Here is a 13,383-nt window from a genome sequence, read left to right on the forward strand (position 1 = left end):
TGTGAAAAACTAAAAAAATTGAAATTTTATCGAATTTTCGTAAGTTATAAAAAAAATATAAAACAACTCAGCTCCCGGAATGCTAAACATTTTTTCGTAACAAATAAAAAAATACCCGCTGCCACATACAGTATTGTTTCATTGCATTGTTTCATTGCGACTAGTGCAATGAAACATTGCTGGAGGACACTCTTATGAAACATTGCTGAAGGACACTGTTTGCCTGCTTTATTTTTTCTAATTTATTTTTTTGTTAAAAATGAATTTTTAAATATTTTTTCGAACTTATATTTTAATATTTTTGAATTAATATTTTAAATTAAAATATATTTTTTAATTATTTGTTCGAAATAGTATTTAATATTATGAGTTTTATATTTTTTTTAATATTGTGAGTTTTATGTTTTTTTTTATTTTTCTTGTATTTGCCCAATTTAATTTATCAATTTTTAATTTATAGTAAACGAATATAATGCTAAAAATTGAAAATGTGAAAAACTAAAAAAAATGAATTTTTATCAATTTTTCGTTAGCTATAAAAAAATATAAAACAACTCAGCCTCTGGAATGCTAAACATTTTTTCGTAACAAATAAAAAAATACTCTTTGCCACCTACAACATTGTTTCATTGCGGCTAGTGCAATGAAACATTGTTGTAGGTGGCTCTTTAACCACCCGCCGCAATATATAAATAATACTTTAAACACATATATATTTACATATTTGTGATTAATAATATTATTTATATACTTCGTTGCATAAATAATGAAAGAAGATATAATAAGTACACTATATATATTTGGATATCATGACTATATTTGGATATCATTGTTATCGTAACAATGATATCATTGTTATCATAACAATGATAAAATATATCATATAAACATGTTTATTTTTTGCCGAACTTAAATGTTTTCAACGAAGTAATGTTTTCCTAAAATATTCCATGTAAACTAATACATTTTTACGATGATCTAGTTGCTAACATATGTATTCTTCGGCTAATAATACTAGATCCAATTTAAGTTAGAAAAAAGTCCGGCCCGATCCGGCCCGAAAAAAAGCCCGGTTAGACCCGCCTCGAGGGCTCAAACGGGCTTTGAAATTTCCGGAAGGCCCGACCCGGCCAAAGTCAAAGCCCGAAAACCCGGTCCGGTCAAAGGCCGGGCTTTTTAAGGCCCGGTCAAGGCCCGGTGGGCCTTTTGTGCATCTCTAAAGAGAGTAGACAAAACCAACTGCAGCAAACATACAGCAATGCCGATGTGTCATTGAGAGGAAGACCATAGCACACAATTGCACTATTCATCATTTATTTTAACAATTAATTGCTTGAATCACAAATCATATTTCCAAGAATTTTTTTAACTCAAGTATGAAAAAGGCTAATAAATCATTAAAAACAAACTATAAAAGATGGGAGTGAAGAATAACATGCATGAAGAGACATTACAAATATTAAAATTTTAAACGGTGTATAAGCATATTATACACAATCCTCTTTAATAGTCGACCAAAGGTGAAATTAGAGATTTGGCAGATGGAGAAACAAATCGTTACACCTGTATTATCTATGCACAAACCTCAAAATTAACACATGTTCGCAATTTTTTATACATAATCCTAATTTCAAAAAGTATTCTGATCACCAAAAAGATACTCTGTACAATAAGTTTTAAGAGAACCAAACCACACCACACCATACATAAATTAGTTTATAGAGTATACACATGTATGTTTTTTTCACTTGAGGAAGAATCAAGTTAGCTCTAGCATCCGTAAAATTTACAAAAATCCAGGGCCTGCCATAAAATGGTTAGTAATCTCAAAGAAGAGACCATGCAAGGCACGGGCCTCAATATCAACAGTAGTACATATATCATTATGCAATTCATACACATCTATTTCTGTGTTGGCATTTGTCCATGGACATATGTAGCATGCAGCATGCTACAAGGTACACAAATTTCAGTCTTAACATGCCTGAGCTGCTCAGATCAGGCCCACAAGTGACTCCTTAATATAATTCAACAATTTCTATTGTATAGGAGCCTAAGACCCTTTCATATTGATGTCATACATTTGTAAAGTTCTTTTTAATTTAAGTGTCCATATCATTTATAAAAAAATGGTAACAACTAATCAAATTAATCGCACAATTCATTCCTCTGTGAGAACAAGTCTGGATTGATGACACGACGTTTTGATCTCTAATTCAATCGACAGTTTGCATCTCATCAACTGCTTGTCAACTGCTTGATCACATTAAACTATAGTGATTAGGCTACAAACTCTAATGCTTTAAGTGCAATATTTACATTTCAAAGTCTGAAGGATCCCTACCATTATCAACTAAATCATGATCAGAATCCATTTCATCAAGTTGCGCCTAACAGAAATTTAATTGGTTAAGCACGGAAACCTTGTCAAACGGATACATATATAACATTCGGAAAGGTTTACAAGCTCCAATTCGTATTAAATTCGGTGTATAACCTTGTGTGATATTACTGCATATAAATAGATGAAGCATATTAAAGAAATTTTCTCTAGCTCTCATTTTTTCCCACTTGAAATTTATCTACCATGATACCAGGGTCAATGAGACCATAGAGTAATACTACTTGCATTTGGGGGAATTGACCGAATTGTAAAAGAGCGGGGCCGTTAAAGCATATACCTGTGGAATTGAACCCCCGGCATCAGATGTTACAAGATCCTCATCCGAAGCGCCATTTTCACTATTTTCATCCAAAGCAGCGACTCCGTCCTGATGGGGTAACTCTCCTGCTTCAACCCAAAGTAGTATTACAGGTAAGTATTGTTTCTTCTCTGCGAAACAAGAATAATATTGTTTAGGGTTTGTGTGTGTTGTTTATATACTGCGCGGAGAAGTACCATAAAATATTGCATAAATTATGCGTACCGGAGGGAGATATAACAAGTAAATATTGTTTATTTGTTGAGAAGCAGGAGGTGGAAGATCGGCCCAAGCAGCACGAAAATAATGTATTAGGCGTAATTTTGAACATGCAATCAGTTTGTATGCCTTAAAAACTAGTAAATCATTAAATTACCAAATGCTGGTAGTCTTATTTCATCCACAATGATTTGTAATTATTAAATGACATGATAAATTCGGCCAAATTGTGGGCAGGAGAGTCAAGCGTTGCACTGTCAAGTATATAGACAAAATAACATTTGTGTTAACTATTTGTATTTAATACCTGCATCCCACTCAGCCGTTGATGGGCCCTCTCCTTTGGACTGTCCATAGCATAGATTATCTAACGGAAATGGCACTAAGTATAAGATAAAAATATTTTGCACGCAAAAAAATTTACATCACCTGCAAGATATACCTTGTAATTTTCGGCAGTCGCTTCAAAAATTCCACTCCTCTAGTCAGAAAAAGTTTAGGCCCCTCTCTTTTCCTTCCCATTTGCTCTTTGTTCCATTAAAGAAAGGCACCACGACCAAAGATCAATTAGTTCTGCATCTCACTTTACATTCGTATATATTTAATTTTCCATATTGATAAATTTAAGCACAGTACATGGAAAAGTCAGCTTAAACAAGGGTCACAAAACAAATACAACTTGGAACATAAAATTTTAGAAAATAATTGTTTTATTCAAAAAGTTTTTAACTGCCACTCACTATCGATTTCTTAGGTTTTGCTGGCCAAACAGAATGAATTCCTAGGTGCCGTCCTAAAAGCCAGTTATTTTTCCTGCCAAGTACTAGCCAGGGCTTTTAGGTGAAAGAATAAGATTTCACAACTCCATAATAGCAAATTTCTTTCATTTTTAGGTATCACTCTCTTCTCCGTAAGTATCCAACTGGAGAGGCTGATCACCAACTGGAAAAACAATAGACCAGAGGCATAAGTTACATGGTTTAACTGGACAGTAAATTCAGAGTATAAAACAAATAGACCCTAAACAGACTTTAATGGTTACTGGGAGTGGGTAAGGATTTCTGTAACTGTATTTCAGTATGTTGATTAATCACTAAATATATAACACAGCTGAGAATTTACCAGAAATCTTGTCTCTCTCTCTAGGTTCCCTCTCAAGATTTTATTTATCATATTTTTAAGTTGCCCTATACATTATGTTTCTCTCTCTAAGCCTTTCGATTCTGAATTCCACTATCTAATTTCTCTTAGATTTCAACTAATAAACTGAGCATCGTAACACAAATCCCTGATTCTATATCTACATCTTCTTAAATGTGTCAATTCTTCCCTTTGAGCAATAAAAACAAAATAAGCATCTCCATTTTCTATTTTCTACGATTCTCCGGTATATTATGTTATTATCTGCAAATATAAACCATAGATCCAGGCAGCACTTTCTTTACCCATTAACTTCTTAACATATGAATTTTAAAACAAAATGATTTCTTTTGCCACTTCTTTAAAAAAATGAATATCACCTAAAACTTTGACCATGTATTTTTATAGTATCGTACACTCATATTGATAATTTCTTTTATGGAGCCATATACAAACTACCCTAGCATACCTTTTAATTCAAACAGAATATCTCATTAATCTTTTTCCAAAGCCAGTAACTCAAGATAAAATTTTGGGCTAATTGGCATTCAACCGGGAAAAAAATGGTGCAAATTAAGCATGTAATACATAAAATTGACAAAAAGCGGAATGCTTTTCACAAGTAAATTTAACAATATAACTATGAAGGGACAGCGTTTAATAAAGATACAAATACATACATACATACATTGTATAGGAAATAGAATTGAAGACCGAGTAGCAAATATTACCAGTGTAATTGAATTGAGATTCGAAGAGAGGTTGAGAAATCAGGCCTATCAGGTGCATGTTGAAGCCTGTTTCTGGCTATCCGCTTGGACAACTCCGACGATGATATTGAGAAAGAAATTGGGTAATAGATTGCAGATGAGGTGTAATAAACTGAAGTAGCGGCACTACAGTTACTCGCAGAAAACTACGGTTAAACTGGTCTTTTCAACCCTAATTTTCTGGCACTTTTTGCCCTTCTGTTCTAGTTTAATATGCAGTAATAGACAGATATTGGATTCCTGCCAATAATATGGATTTGTAAACAAATTTCAATCCATTTCCATCCTATTTTATTCCTTCCGGCCAGACATAGTGTAATGAACATAAATATTTGATACCTTTCAAATTACATAGTTTCAGGCAGACCTCAGCATGACAAATCAACATAACAAGATCTCCCTTGTCTTTACATGTTAACTGTGAACTTTAACTTGTCTGATCAGAAAAAGGAAGGGGGAACAAAGGAAAGCCCTCGATATAGAAAGCTAAAGTTTTTTTTCTTTCCTAATCTATCTCTTTTATTTACTGGGGAAAGCCACCAGCTTCAGTATTACAAAATTTGACTCTTGAGATGTAAAGGCAGCCGCAAGAGGTCAACATAATTGCATCACCTACGGCTTGATAAGTTCCATAACTTATAGAATAATCTCCTCCTGAACACTTACATTAAGGGTTTTGTTTGGCAGAACAATACTGTTAGTGATGACAATTTCATCTTCGACAGTCACGGCTTCACCTAAATCAGATAAAAGCAATTAATAAGATTAGTGTGTCCACACGGTTCCTAAAATAACAAAAAGGATCTGAAGAAACAGGTTGAAGACAAGCAGGCAGGAAGAATACCAAGGATGGTAACTCCAAGTTTTGCATTGCAGTCTCCTTCAGCCTGAATTAAATCAAATGTTAGTAAACTATTAATAACACTTGAATGCTATCAGTTATCCATAGAATCAGGAACTTCTATGCTTAGAAAACATTGCATATCAAACTTGCCTGTACACGTGACCATTTTCCAAGAGAAGATTTCCATCCAACAATTGAATGCATAACTACCGCATTATCCTGGAAAAATTGGTACAATACTATTAAAGATCTGGAACAAATGACTTCACACTTTCATGTAAACACCTGCATCTTAAATTTCTGTAATTTACTTATTTAAACTCTATGATTATCGCTGGAAAACCATACCTTGATTTCAACATCATCCAAGATGATACAATTTATTAGTCGTACACCAGAAGCTACGCGTACATTTGCAGATATTGAAACATCCGGACCTATCTGTTGAAGAATAGAAAAAACATTGAATTTAGAAGTTCTAAAAAGGGAATATGATAATAGGACAGAAATAAATATCAATGAATGCAACATCTAACATGAGTTGAGGGCATTTTAAGGTGATTACTAGGACTCATGTCATTTCGAATCTCAAAATGTTTTCTAAAGTCCAGTTATTCACATTATTCAGTACAGAAATGGGTACCAGTTATTGATGGTTGACACATACACCATAATGAATAATGACAAACATAAAATAACATTTATTTTACCATTTCACAAGTACACGTGTCATAATGTGTACCACTCTTCTTAATCCCACTTTTTGTTAATGATTTGCATGTTTTCAATGTATTCGATTTTAGTTACACGGGACAGGGGGCTGATAATTGAACTCTAGATCTCACCCAGCACTATTCGAAGTGTGTGCTTCTGGTGAGTGATGGTTAAAGTTTAAACGAACTAAATGTAGTCTGTCCTAAAATTCGAATAAGAATAACATTTTTTTCTTTAATAGCAGGAGCGAATTATAAGTCTACTGATACATGCGTAATACACAAAAAACAGATTTTTTGCTGAGAGGCAGATGATAGCTACGTATTAAAAAGAGAAGCATCTAACCTTTGCAGTTGGATGTACTTTTGCTGATGGGTGAACATAAACATCACCAATGATCTTAGCACTCCTAGAACCGTCTCCACTGGCCAAAAGATGAGGAGTGGTGATCCGATATTGGGCAAGATATAGAGCAGAACATTTAAGAGAAATCCTGTACAGAATGAGTGAGGCTAAGTAGTAATTTAGGGAACACTGAAGTAAAGGAAAGAGTGGAGAGGAAAACCCTACCCAGGTGTCTTGATCTGTTCCCAGAAATCCATGATCTCGTAAGTATACAACTGTTTCTTTCCGGAAAGGGGTGAGAGGATATCTTGATCTAACCGAACAAAATCTTGAGGAAGGTTTCTGTTGAAGAGATCAGCACAATGATTGATAGGTTCGACAGCATTCAAAAGTTAATGGGACTACTACGTGTTTACTAGTTTAGTCAGGATACATTAAGCACATAACTAAGGAATAAAGAGAAACATGATAGGCATTATGGTCGAGGACCATGCTTAAATGGATAAGTATAACTTGGAAAAAATAAAATTTATCCCAGTGATAACACATTCCACAAGCACATATCACAACTTAAAAGGAATGAGCTACAGATGTAATCAAAATTATATATAACCTGCAAATATGGATCAAAATTTTAGTTATTGCATGAAAAGTGACATAAAGTAACTTCCTCGTGTACTTGAGAAACAAATTAAAAATTCATAATACAGCAGTGGTTTGACATGTGGCTTCTAAATTTTTGAGTCAATGAGAGCAAGACAACTTCATCTAGTGTAGTGGAAGCAGAACAGAGTAATTTAGTACCTTGCAGCAAGATGGAGGGCCTCAAAGCTCGACACACGGCGTAAATTAGCTACAGAAATAAGTTTTGGATTTTACATCAAAAGAGGTAGTTTACTCCAGTCAAGTAAGCACAACATAACAATTCCTTCAGATTATCAATGTGGCAAAAAAAACCACAGCTCAATCAAGAAATTGAATCCAGTAAAACTGTTACAACATAAAAAGTCTACATTGGTCCAGCTTTTATCAATAGCACAAGTGCCTATATGGAATTGAAAGATAGGGACTACAGTCTAAATTAATAACCTTGAGACCGCTAGTTCTATATATATTATCTCCATCATGTTTGGACTGGAAAATATGTTCAGAATATTAATTTATCGTCAGTTATTAATATTTCAATTATTACTTTATCAAGGTTATAAATATAGAATTGATGTCCAATTCTTGTTGCATTTTGCAGCTTGGAACTAGGTTGTACTTAAACACCTACCCAATCTCCAACAGTGTATATGTCTCAAACAGATTGTAGCAAAGACACAGATTTGTCAACTGAGAATCGAAAGGTTTGTTCTGTTAGTTGCCTAACCACCTAATTTCACGCATTATTAACTTGCTTCTGTTTGTATCATGGACCTTGTAAACTATAACAATGCTATATTGAACAGGGCACTTAAAATATAGTGGACAATTATATTTGCATTAGTGTGTGTGTGTGTTAGCACAGGTGTGAATCACTCTTTAGATCTTTATATTCCTACAATCTTTCTTAATTTCGATCATAGAATCATAGCCCCGTGCAGAAAATACAGACAAAAAATAAATGAAAACTGAGTTCAAGATTCCACAACTACAATTTCTATGTTTTAGTTTTTCAGCCTTTTCATTAGTTGTATCGCACCAATGGAAAAAAGATGGCTAACAGAAAACAAACCTTTGTCTTCGCGGTGTTTAGAAACATCTTGGATTGCACCAAATATTTCAGTGCTGAAGACGTAAACCCCACAGTTTATAAGATTGCTTACCTGCATTTTATAGAGCAAAAACCTTAAAAAATGTGCAAGGGAAGAGCAAAAGGGTGGATCAAAAACTATGCAGGAAATAATCAAGTCATTCACTTATAACAAGTTGTGAATGTACATACAAAAGTTTCAGGCTTCTCAGTGTAATGCAACAACTCTTTGGTAATTGGATCAGCAACCAACTCGCCAAATTGGTTTGCTGATTCAGCAGAAACCTGAAGAGCAGAAAGTTTAGCAAATTCAAGAAATCACAAATAGCAACAAAGAATGTAATGATTAAGATAAGAGATGTGACTAGCATAGAAGTTTCACCTTGGTTACTAATAATGTCCCAGTTCCCCCATACCTTCTGTGAGCCTCTGCAGGCAGAAGACAAAGATTAGGTCATCAGGAGCTAGTAATCATTTAATGATTAGACTATGAGTTGTTCAGATGAACAAGAGATTCTACCAGTATAAGATATAGAATATCGAAACTACGACAAATATAACATTTAGCTTACCAAGCAAGTCCAGAAGTGGAAAATTGCAACAGACATCACAGTTCAGCAAAAAGATATGTGACTGGCATTAAACAATTATGGTCAGAACATCATTCATTAATTAACATAAACTAATATTTGTAGCATATCCAGTATATACTGGTTACGAAAAAGAACACCATGAGGAGAACTAGAAAAAAAAATAGAATACAAAGTATGGAGTCCTTGTTTTTTGTGTGAAGTCTTTTAATTGCACAAAATATTATTTTGTGGATCATCTTGCATAAACTTCACTATTTTAATGATAAATTTGCAAAACAAGCACAATTTACGAGTAAAAAATTGCAAACCATATTGTTCTACAAAACATGTTTAGTTTGCAGAACATACATGTTAACATTAACATATATGTTCTCCTTGTAAAATATATGATATTTGCAAGATTTTCATTAAAATAGTGATGTTTATATAACATGATACGCAAAAAAATATGTTCTGCAATATTTTACGTAATTTTTTAATTGCAGATCGTATATTGACTCCAGAATTCCACAACAAAAAACAAGGACTCCACAGAACTTTCTTCTACAAAGTAATATTAAAAGTGCAAGTTTAATACCGGGTTATCTTCCAAAATGTAATCTCTAAAGTAATAAAGAGCACCAGCAGAACCGTATGGTTTGTCTTCTTTCAAGTATCTAGAATAGTACACAGAAACAAGATCAAGAACTAAACTTAAATACGTTGCATTTTCTTGAATTAAAATTAAAAATTCTAGTAAAGCAAACTCTATAACAAAGAAAGGCCTTGATCACCTGACGGGGATTCTAAGCTCATTAGAGATTGAGGAAACATAAAGACTGAACTCCTTTTCCTCGTAGAATCCAACGAGAAAAATTTGAGCCAGGTTCGGAATCTACAATAGAATAGTTTCATCAAACAACAATTCAAGCTTTATGCACAGCCTGTAATTCAAAAACTTCCAAATACATTTACCAGCTTAAATACTAATTAAGAAAGAGAATTATGGTTTTTATATCTAAAATTATAAAGTAAAATTAAAATTAAAAAAGGAAGGGAGTTACCCTTGTGCAAGCAGTAATAGGGTGGTGAATCATAGGCTGACCAGCAAGAGGGAAAAGGGGTTTGGGTGTGTTAAATGACAGCGGTCGAAATCGTGTTCCTGCAACACCATGTTACATGTATGATGTATGTATATCAACAAGTAATTTATATTACGAAATTGGAATCTCAAACAATGAAATTGAAGGGGGAGAGAGAGAGAGGAGGGGGGGAGATAGAGAGAGGTGAGGGAGAGAGAGAGATGGATAGAGGGAGAGAGAAGACCTTTGGTGGGACCACCGACCATGATGACCGCGACAACCTTCTCCGTCGAGTTCTCCATTCTTTCAAAGTCCAAAGATTTAGATGTTTAATTCAGATGTTGTTTGAAGCATGTGTATGTGCAACAAGGGGGTAGAGGTGTGGCGTAAAGTTGAAGAAAAAACAACTCAAGACTTGCCCAGTGATGATGATGATGTAGGCAGGAGAATATGCGCAAACAGTAATGTTTGACTAGGAGTCCAAAATCCAGATTATTGACGAAAGCTTCTGGCTTTTATCATCACGTAGAGAACTTATATCATCACGGAGAGAGATTATTAATAATGATAAATTTTATATGCACGAAAATTTATATCAATAAAATTTTTAGTACTTATTAATCATATTTTTTCAGTGTTTTAAAAGTCGGCCGATTAATTGGAGTTCGGACGGGTCCTATCTCGATTAATCGTTAATTGGGTCAAAGTACAATTTTTTAGAAAATCGGTCAAAAGTCCGGCAGTTCGGGAAAAATCGGTCGAATCGGTCAAAGTTTGAAATTATTAAAAAAAATAAAGTTTTTTGAAAATAATAATTAACATTTACTAACATTTAATAATTAATATTAATAATAATATATTAATATATTGACTCTTTTACATACAAAAACAATCATATATTCTTATAATTCTAAATCCTCTGCACAAATCCCTAATTAAATTACTCTCAAATCTCAACACTCAACACTTAACTCGCTTACTTGATCGATTAACAATTTTAAGGTATTCTAAATTTATTCAACAATGATTATCTTTCGTATTTATATTGTTTTGTCCTACCCTCACTCGATTTATTTTAAATATTCAGATTTGAACTAGTCATTAGTAATTTTCTGAATACCAAGTACTGACTAGTGAGTAATCAGTAGTAACTAATTGGTATAAACCACTTAACTATCAATTATGTACTAGTGATGGTGTTTTTTTTTGTAAATTTTACCATTTAAACATCAATATTGAATTAATGATATGTGGTTTTATTTTTGTAAATCTTATGGAAGGTTAGTGACATTTAAATAGAATTATTTATTATTATTTATTAAATAAATTGTTGTGCAAGACATGAGTGTACAATAACAAGACTAAGTCAAATTGACAACCCTAAGTAAGTTGTATTGTTATCTTAATTTGCATTTTGTATTGTAACATTTAAAGTCTGTAAAAACGTCAAAGAGCAGACTAGAGTCTTTTTCTGTAAATAATATCAAGCCTAAGAATTTTATCAAGAAGAAGATTAAGAAGATCATGTCTCAGAAGAATTATGAAGAAGTTTGGAGTTGAATAAATATGTTTTGAGAAAAAAATTCCAAGTCAAAATCTCTAAAAGTCACAAATTTAGTGTTATAGAGAAGTCATTCGAGAACTCCAGAATGACTTATAGAGAACTCAAGAAAGTTACTAGATAACTCAGAGATATCGACAAACCAAATTGAAGACATGAAGATTGGAGATATCGACAAGTCAAATATCACTAGAGAACTCAGAGTTATCGACAAGTCAAAATTCACTAGAGAACTCTGAGTTATCGACAAGTCAAATTTCAATAGAGAACTGAGAGATATCGACAAGTCAAAATTTACCAGAGAACTCTGAGTTATCGACAAGTCAAATTTCACTAAAGAACTCTGAGTTATCGACAAGTCAATAAGTCACTAGAGAACTCAGAGATCTCGATAAGCCAAAGTGAAGATATGAAGATGAGATATCTCGACAAGCTAAATTCTCTTATAGAGAACTGAGAGACCTCTACAAGTCAAATCAAATATGGAGTATTAGAGATCTCGATAAGTCAATATACTTATCGAGATGTCAAGATCTCTATATGCCTAACTGGAGATCTCGAGGTAAAATCTCAAAGTAAAAAATGCAGACCAGTTCAATATCCAAGATTAACAATCAACAAACAATCCAACCAGTTGGATTGACAAGTATACAAAAAGTAGCTTGAAGAGTGTGCATGATCAAGGGTGAAGATTAACTGACAAAGGAAGATCAAAGTTAACACAATATATAAAGATATGCTAAGCCAGAAATGGAAGATATACTTTTCCTAATATGGAATGATAAGTGACAGTTTACTAAAGTGAATAACATCTTTTATTGTACACTGTGTAAACCAGTAGTTAACTATCATAAAAATTTAACACTGGTCCTTTGTTGGTTGTAATAATTAGATCAGGAAATTCTTGTATTCTCTCAAGGAAGAAGCTAAGCTCTTTATCAAGAAAGAGCCTAGAAAATTTGTAGCAAAACATTCTTAATTTTTATGTAAAATTAAGTGAGTTTTGAAAGATTTGTGTTATTCATTGTTGTATATTTAATCTTAGTCTTAACACATCTTACTACAAGATTTGATTTACTTTGTTCACAACCAAAAACATTTTAAGAAAAACAAAAAAACATAAAAATACATTCACCCCCTCTGTGTGTAATTCATTACCTAACAAGTGGTATCAGAGCAAAATATGAAAGTAAACAGATTCAAGATCTTGGAAGAATGAATACACAGAAAATCAGTAGCATCAAAATTCCTACCTTTGATAAAACTAACTACACTTTGTGGAAGAAGAAAATGTTGCTGTATATCAGGATGGCCAATCCACTTTACATTCAGATTCTAAAAAATGGACCATTCACTCCTATAGTTAGAGTTGGGGAATCTATAGATGGAGACATGGTAATCCCAGCTCATTATGCTCCTAAAGACCCTTCTTAGTACACTGAGCCTGAGAAAGAGAAAGTTTCCCTGGATAGTGGCTTACAGCTGATATTGATTGTTAGTCCCTTAAAAATATAGCAAGAATTACAGAAGGGGGGTTAAATGAAATTCTTGAACCTTTTTCTTAAAATAAAAATGTTCAAACTCGAATATAAATATAAGTGTATTGATTAGCACTATGCGGAATAAAAGCTTAAGTGAATCAAAACACAAGTAATTAAAAATAATAGTCTTTAAAAACTTTCTGGTGGATTTAAACAAT

The 13,383-nt window shown here is 33.2% G+C and overlaps 2 protein-coding genes across 4 annotated transcripts; both read right to left on the bottom strand.

The window, feature by feature from the left end:
• Nucleotides 1-1,459: 1,459 nt before the first annotated feature.
• Nucleotides 1,460-3,222, bottom strand: LOC141712046 (uncharacterized). 2 transcript variants are annotated; one of them, XM_074514812.1, is made up of 4 exons: nucleotides 2,928-3,222; nucleotides 2,682-2,788; nucleotides 2,345-2,390; nucleotides 1,460-2,253 (listed from the first exon to the last, which is right to left on the bottom strand). In XM_074514812.1, the coding sequence occupies exons 1-4, from the start codon at nucleotides 3,031-3,033 to the stop codon at nucleotides 2,162-2,164; spliced, it is 351 nt and encodes a 116-aa protein (XP_074370913.1). In that variant the 5' UTR covers nucleotides 3,034-3,222; the 3' UTR covers nucleotides 1,460-2,161. The 2 variants fall into 2 exon arrangements, with proteins under 2 accessions (XP_074370913.1, XP_074370912.1); XM_074514811.1 differs by having other exon boundaries at nucleotides 2,682-2,833.
• Nucleotides 3,223-3,228: 6 nt separating this feature from the next.
• Nucleotides 3,229-10,625, bottom strand: LOC141712045 (uncharacterized). Of its 2 annotated transcripts, XR_012571508.1 has the most exons (18): nucleotides 10,368-10,625; nucleotides 10,106-10,203; nucleotides 9,836-9,936; nucleotides 9,640-9,718; nucleotides 9,042-9,102; nucleotides 8,852-8,898; nucleotides 8,662-8,754; nucleotides 8,452-8,542; nucleotides 7,539-7,587; nucleotides 6,960-7,076; nucleotides 6,735-6,882; nucleotides 6,024-6,116; nucleotides 5,826-5,894; nucleotides 5,676-5,718; nucleotides 5,171-5,568; nucleotides 4,793-5,071; nucleotides 3,364-3,863; nucleotides 3,229-3,288 (listed from the first exon to the last, which is right to left on the bottom strand). XR_012571508.1 is itself a non-coding variant. In XM_074514810.1 (15 exons), exons 1-15 carry the CDS (start codon nucleotides 10,423-10,425, stop codon nucleotides 5,468-5,470), a joined length of 1,248 nt encoding a protein of 415 aa, XP_074370911.1. In that variant the 5' UTR covers nucleotides 10,426-10,625; the 3' UTR covers nucleotides 5,143-5,467. The 2 variants fall into 2 exon arrangements, 1 of the variants encoding a protein (XP_074370911.1); XM_074514810.1 differs by lacking the exons at nucleotides 3,229-3,288; nucleotides 3,364-3,863; nucleotides 4,793-5,071 and having other exon boundaries at nucleotides 5,143-5,568.
• Between the last annotated feature and the right edge of the window lie 2,758 nt (nucleotides 10,626-13,383).

The sequence above is a fragment of the Apium graveolens genome, chromosome 3, assembly GCF_009905375.1.
Source record: "Apium graveolens cultivar Ventura chromosome 3, ASM990537v1, whole genome shotgun sequence".
Taxonomy (NCBI): domain Eukaryota; kingdom Viridiplantae; phylum Streptophyta; class Magnoliopsida; order Apiales; family Apiaceae; genus Apium; species Apium graveolens.

Excerpts from the sequence above, each read along its gene's own strand:
- LOC141712046 (XM_074514811.1), bottom strand. The coding sequence starts at position 3,033 with ATGTTCAAAATTACGCCTAATACATTATTTTCGTGCTGCTTGGGCCGA. Across the intron at positions 2,391-2,681 it reads CCGGGGGTTCAATTCCACAG|GCGCAACTTGATGAAATGGA; the intron begins GTATATGCTTTA and ends AATTTCTGTTAG. Across the intron at positions 2,254-2,344 it reads TCATGATTTAGTTGATAATG|TTGACAAGCAGTTGATGAGA; the intron begins GTAGGGATCCTT and ends GTGATCAAGCAG.
- LOC141712045 (XM_074514810.1), bottom strand. The coding sequence starts at position 10,425 with ATGGAGAACTCGACGGAGAAGGTTGTCGCGGTCATCATGGTCGGTGGT. Across the intron at positions 7,588-8,451 it reads TAAACACCGCGAAGACAAAG|CTAATTTACGCCGTGTGTCG; the intron begins GTTTGTTTTCTG and ends TTATTTCTGTAG. Across the intron at positions 5,895-6,023 it reads TGGATGATGTTGAAATCAAG|GATAATGCGGTAGTTATGCA; the intron begins GTATGGTTTTCC and ends CAATTTTTCCAG.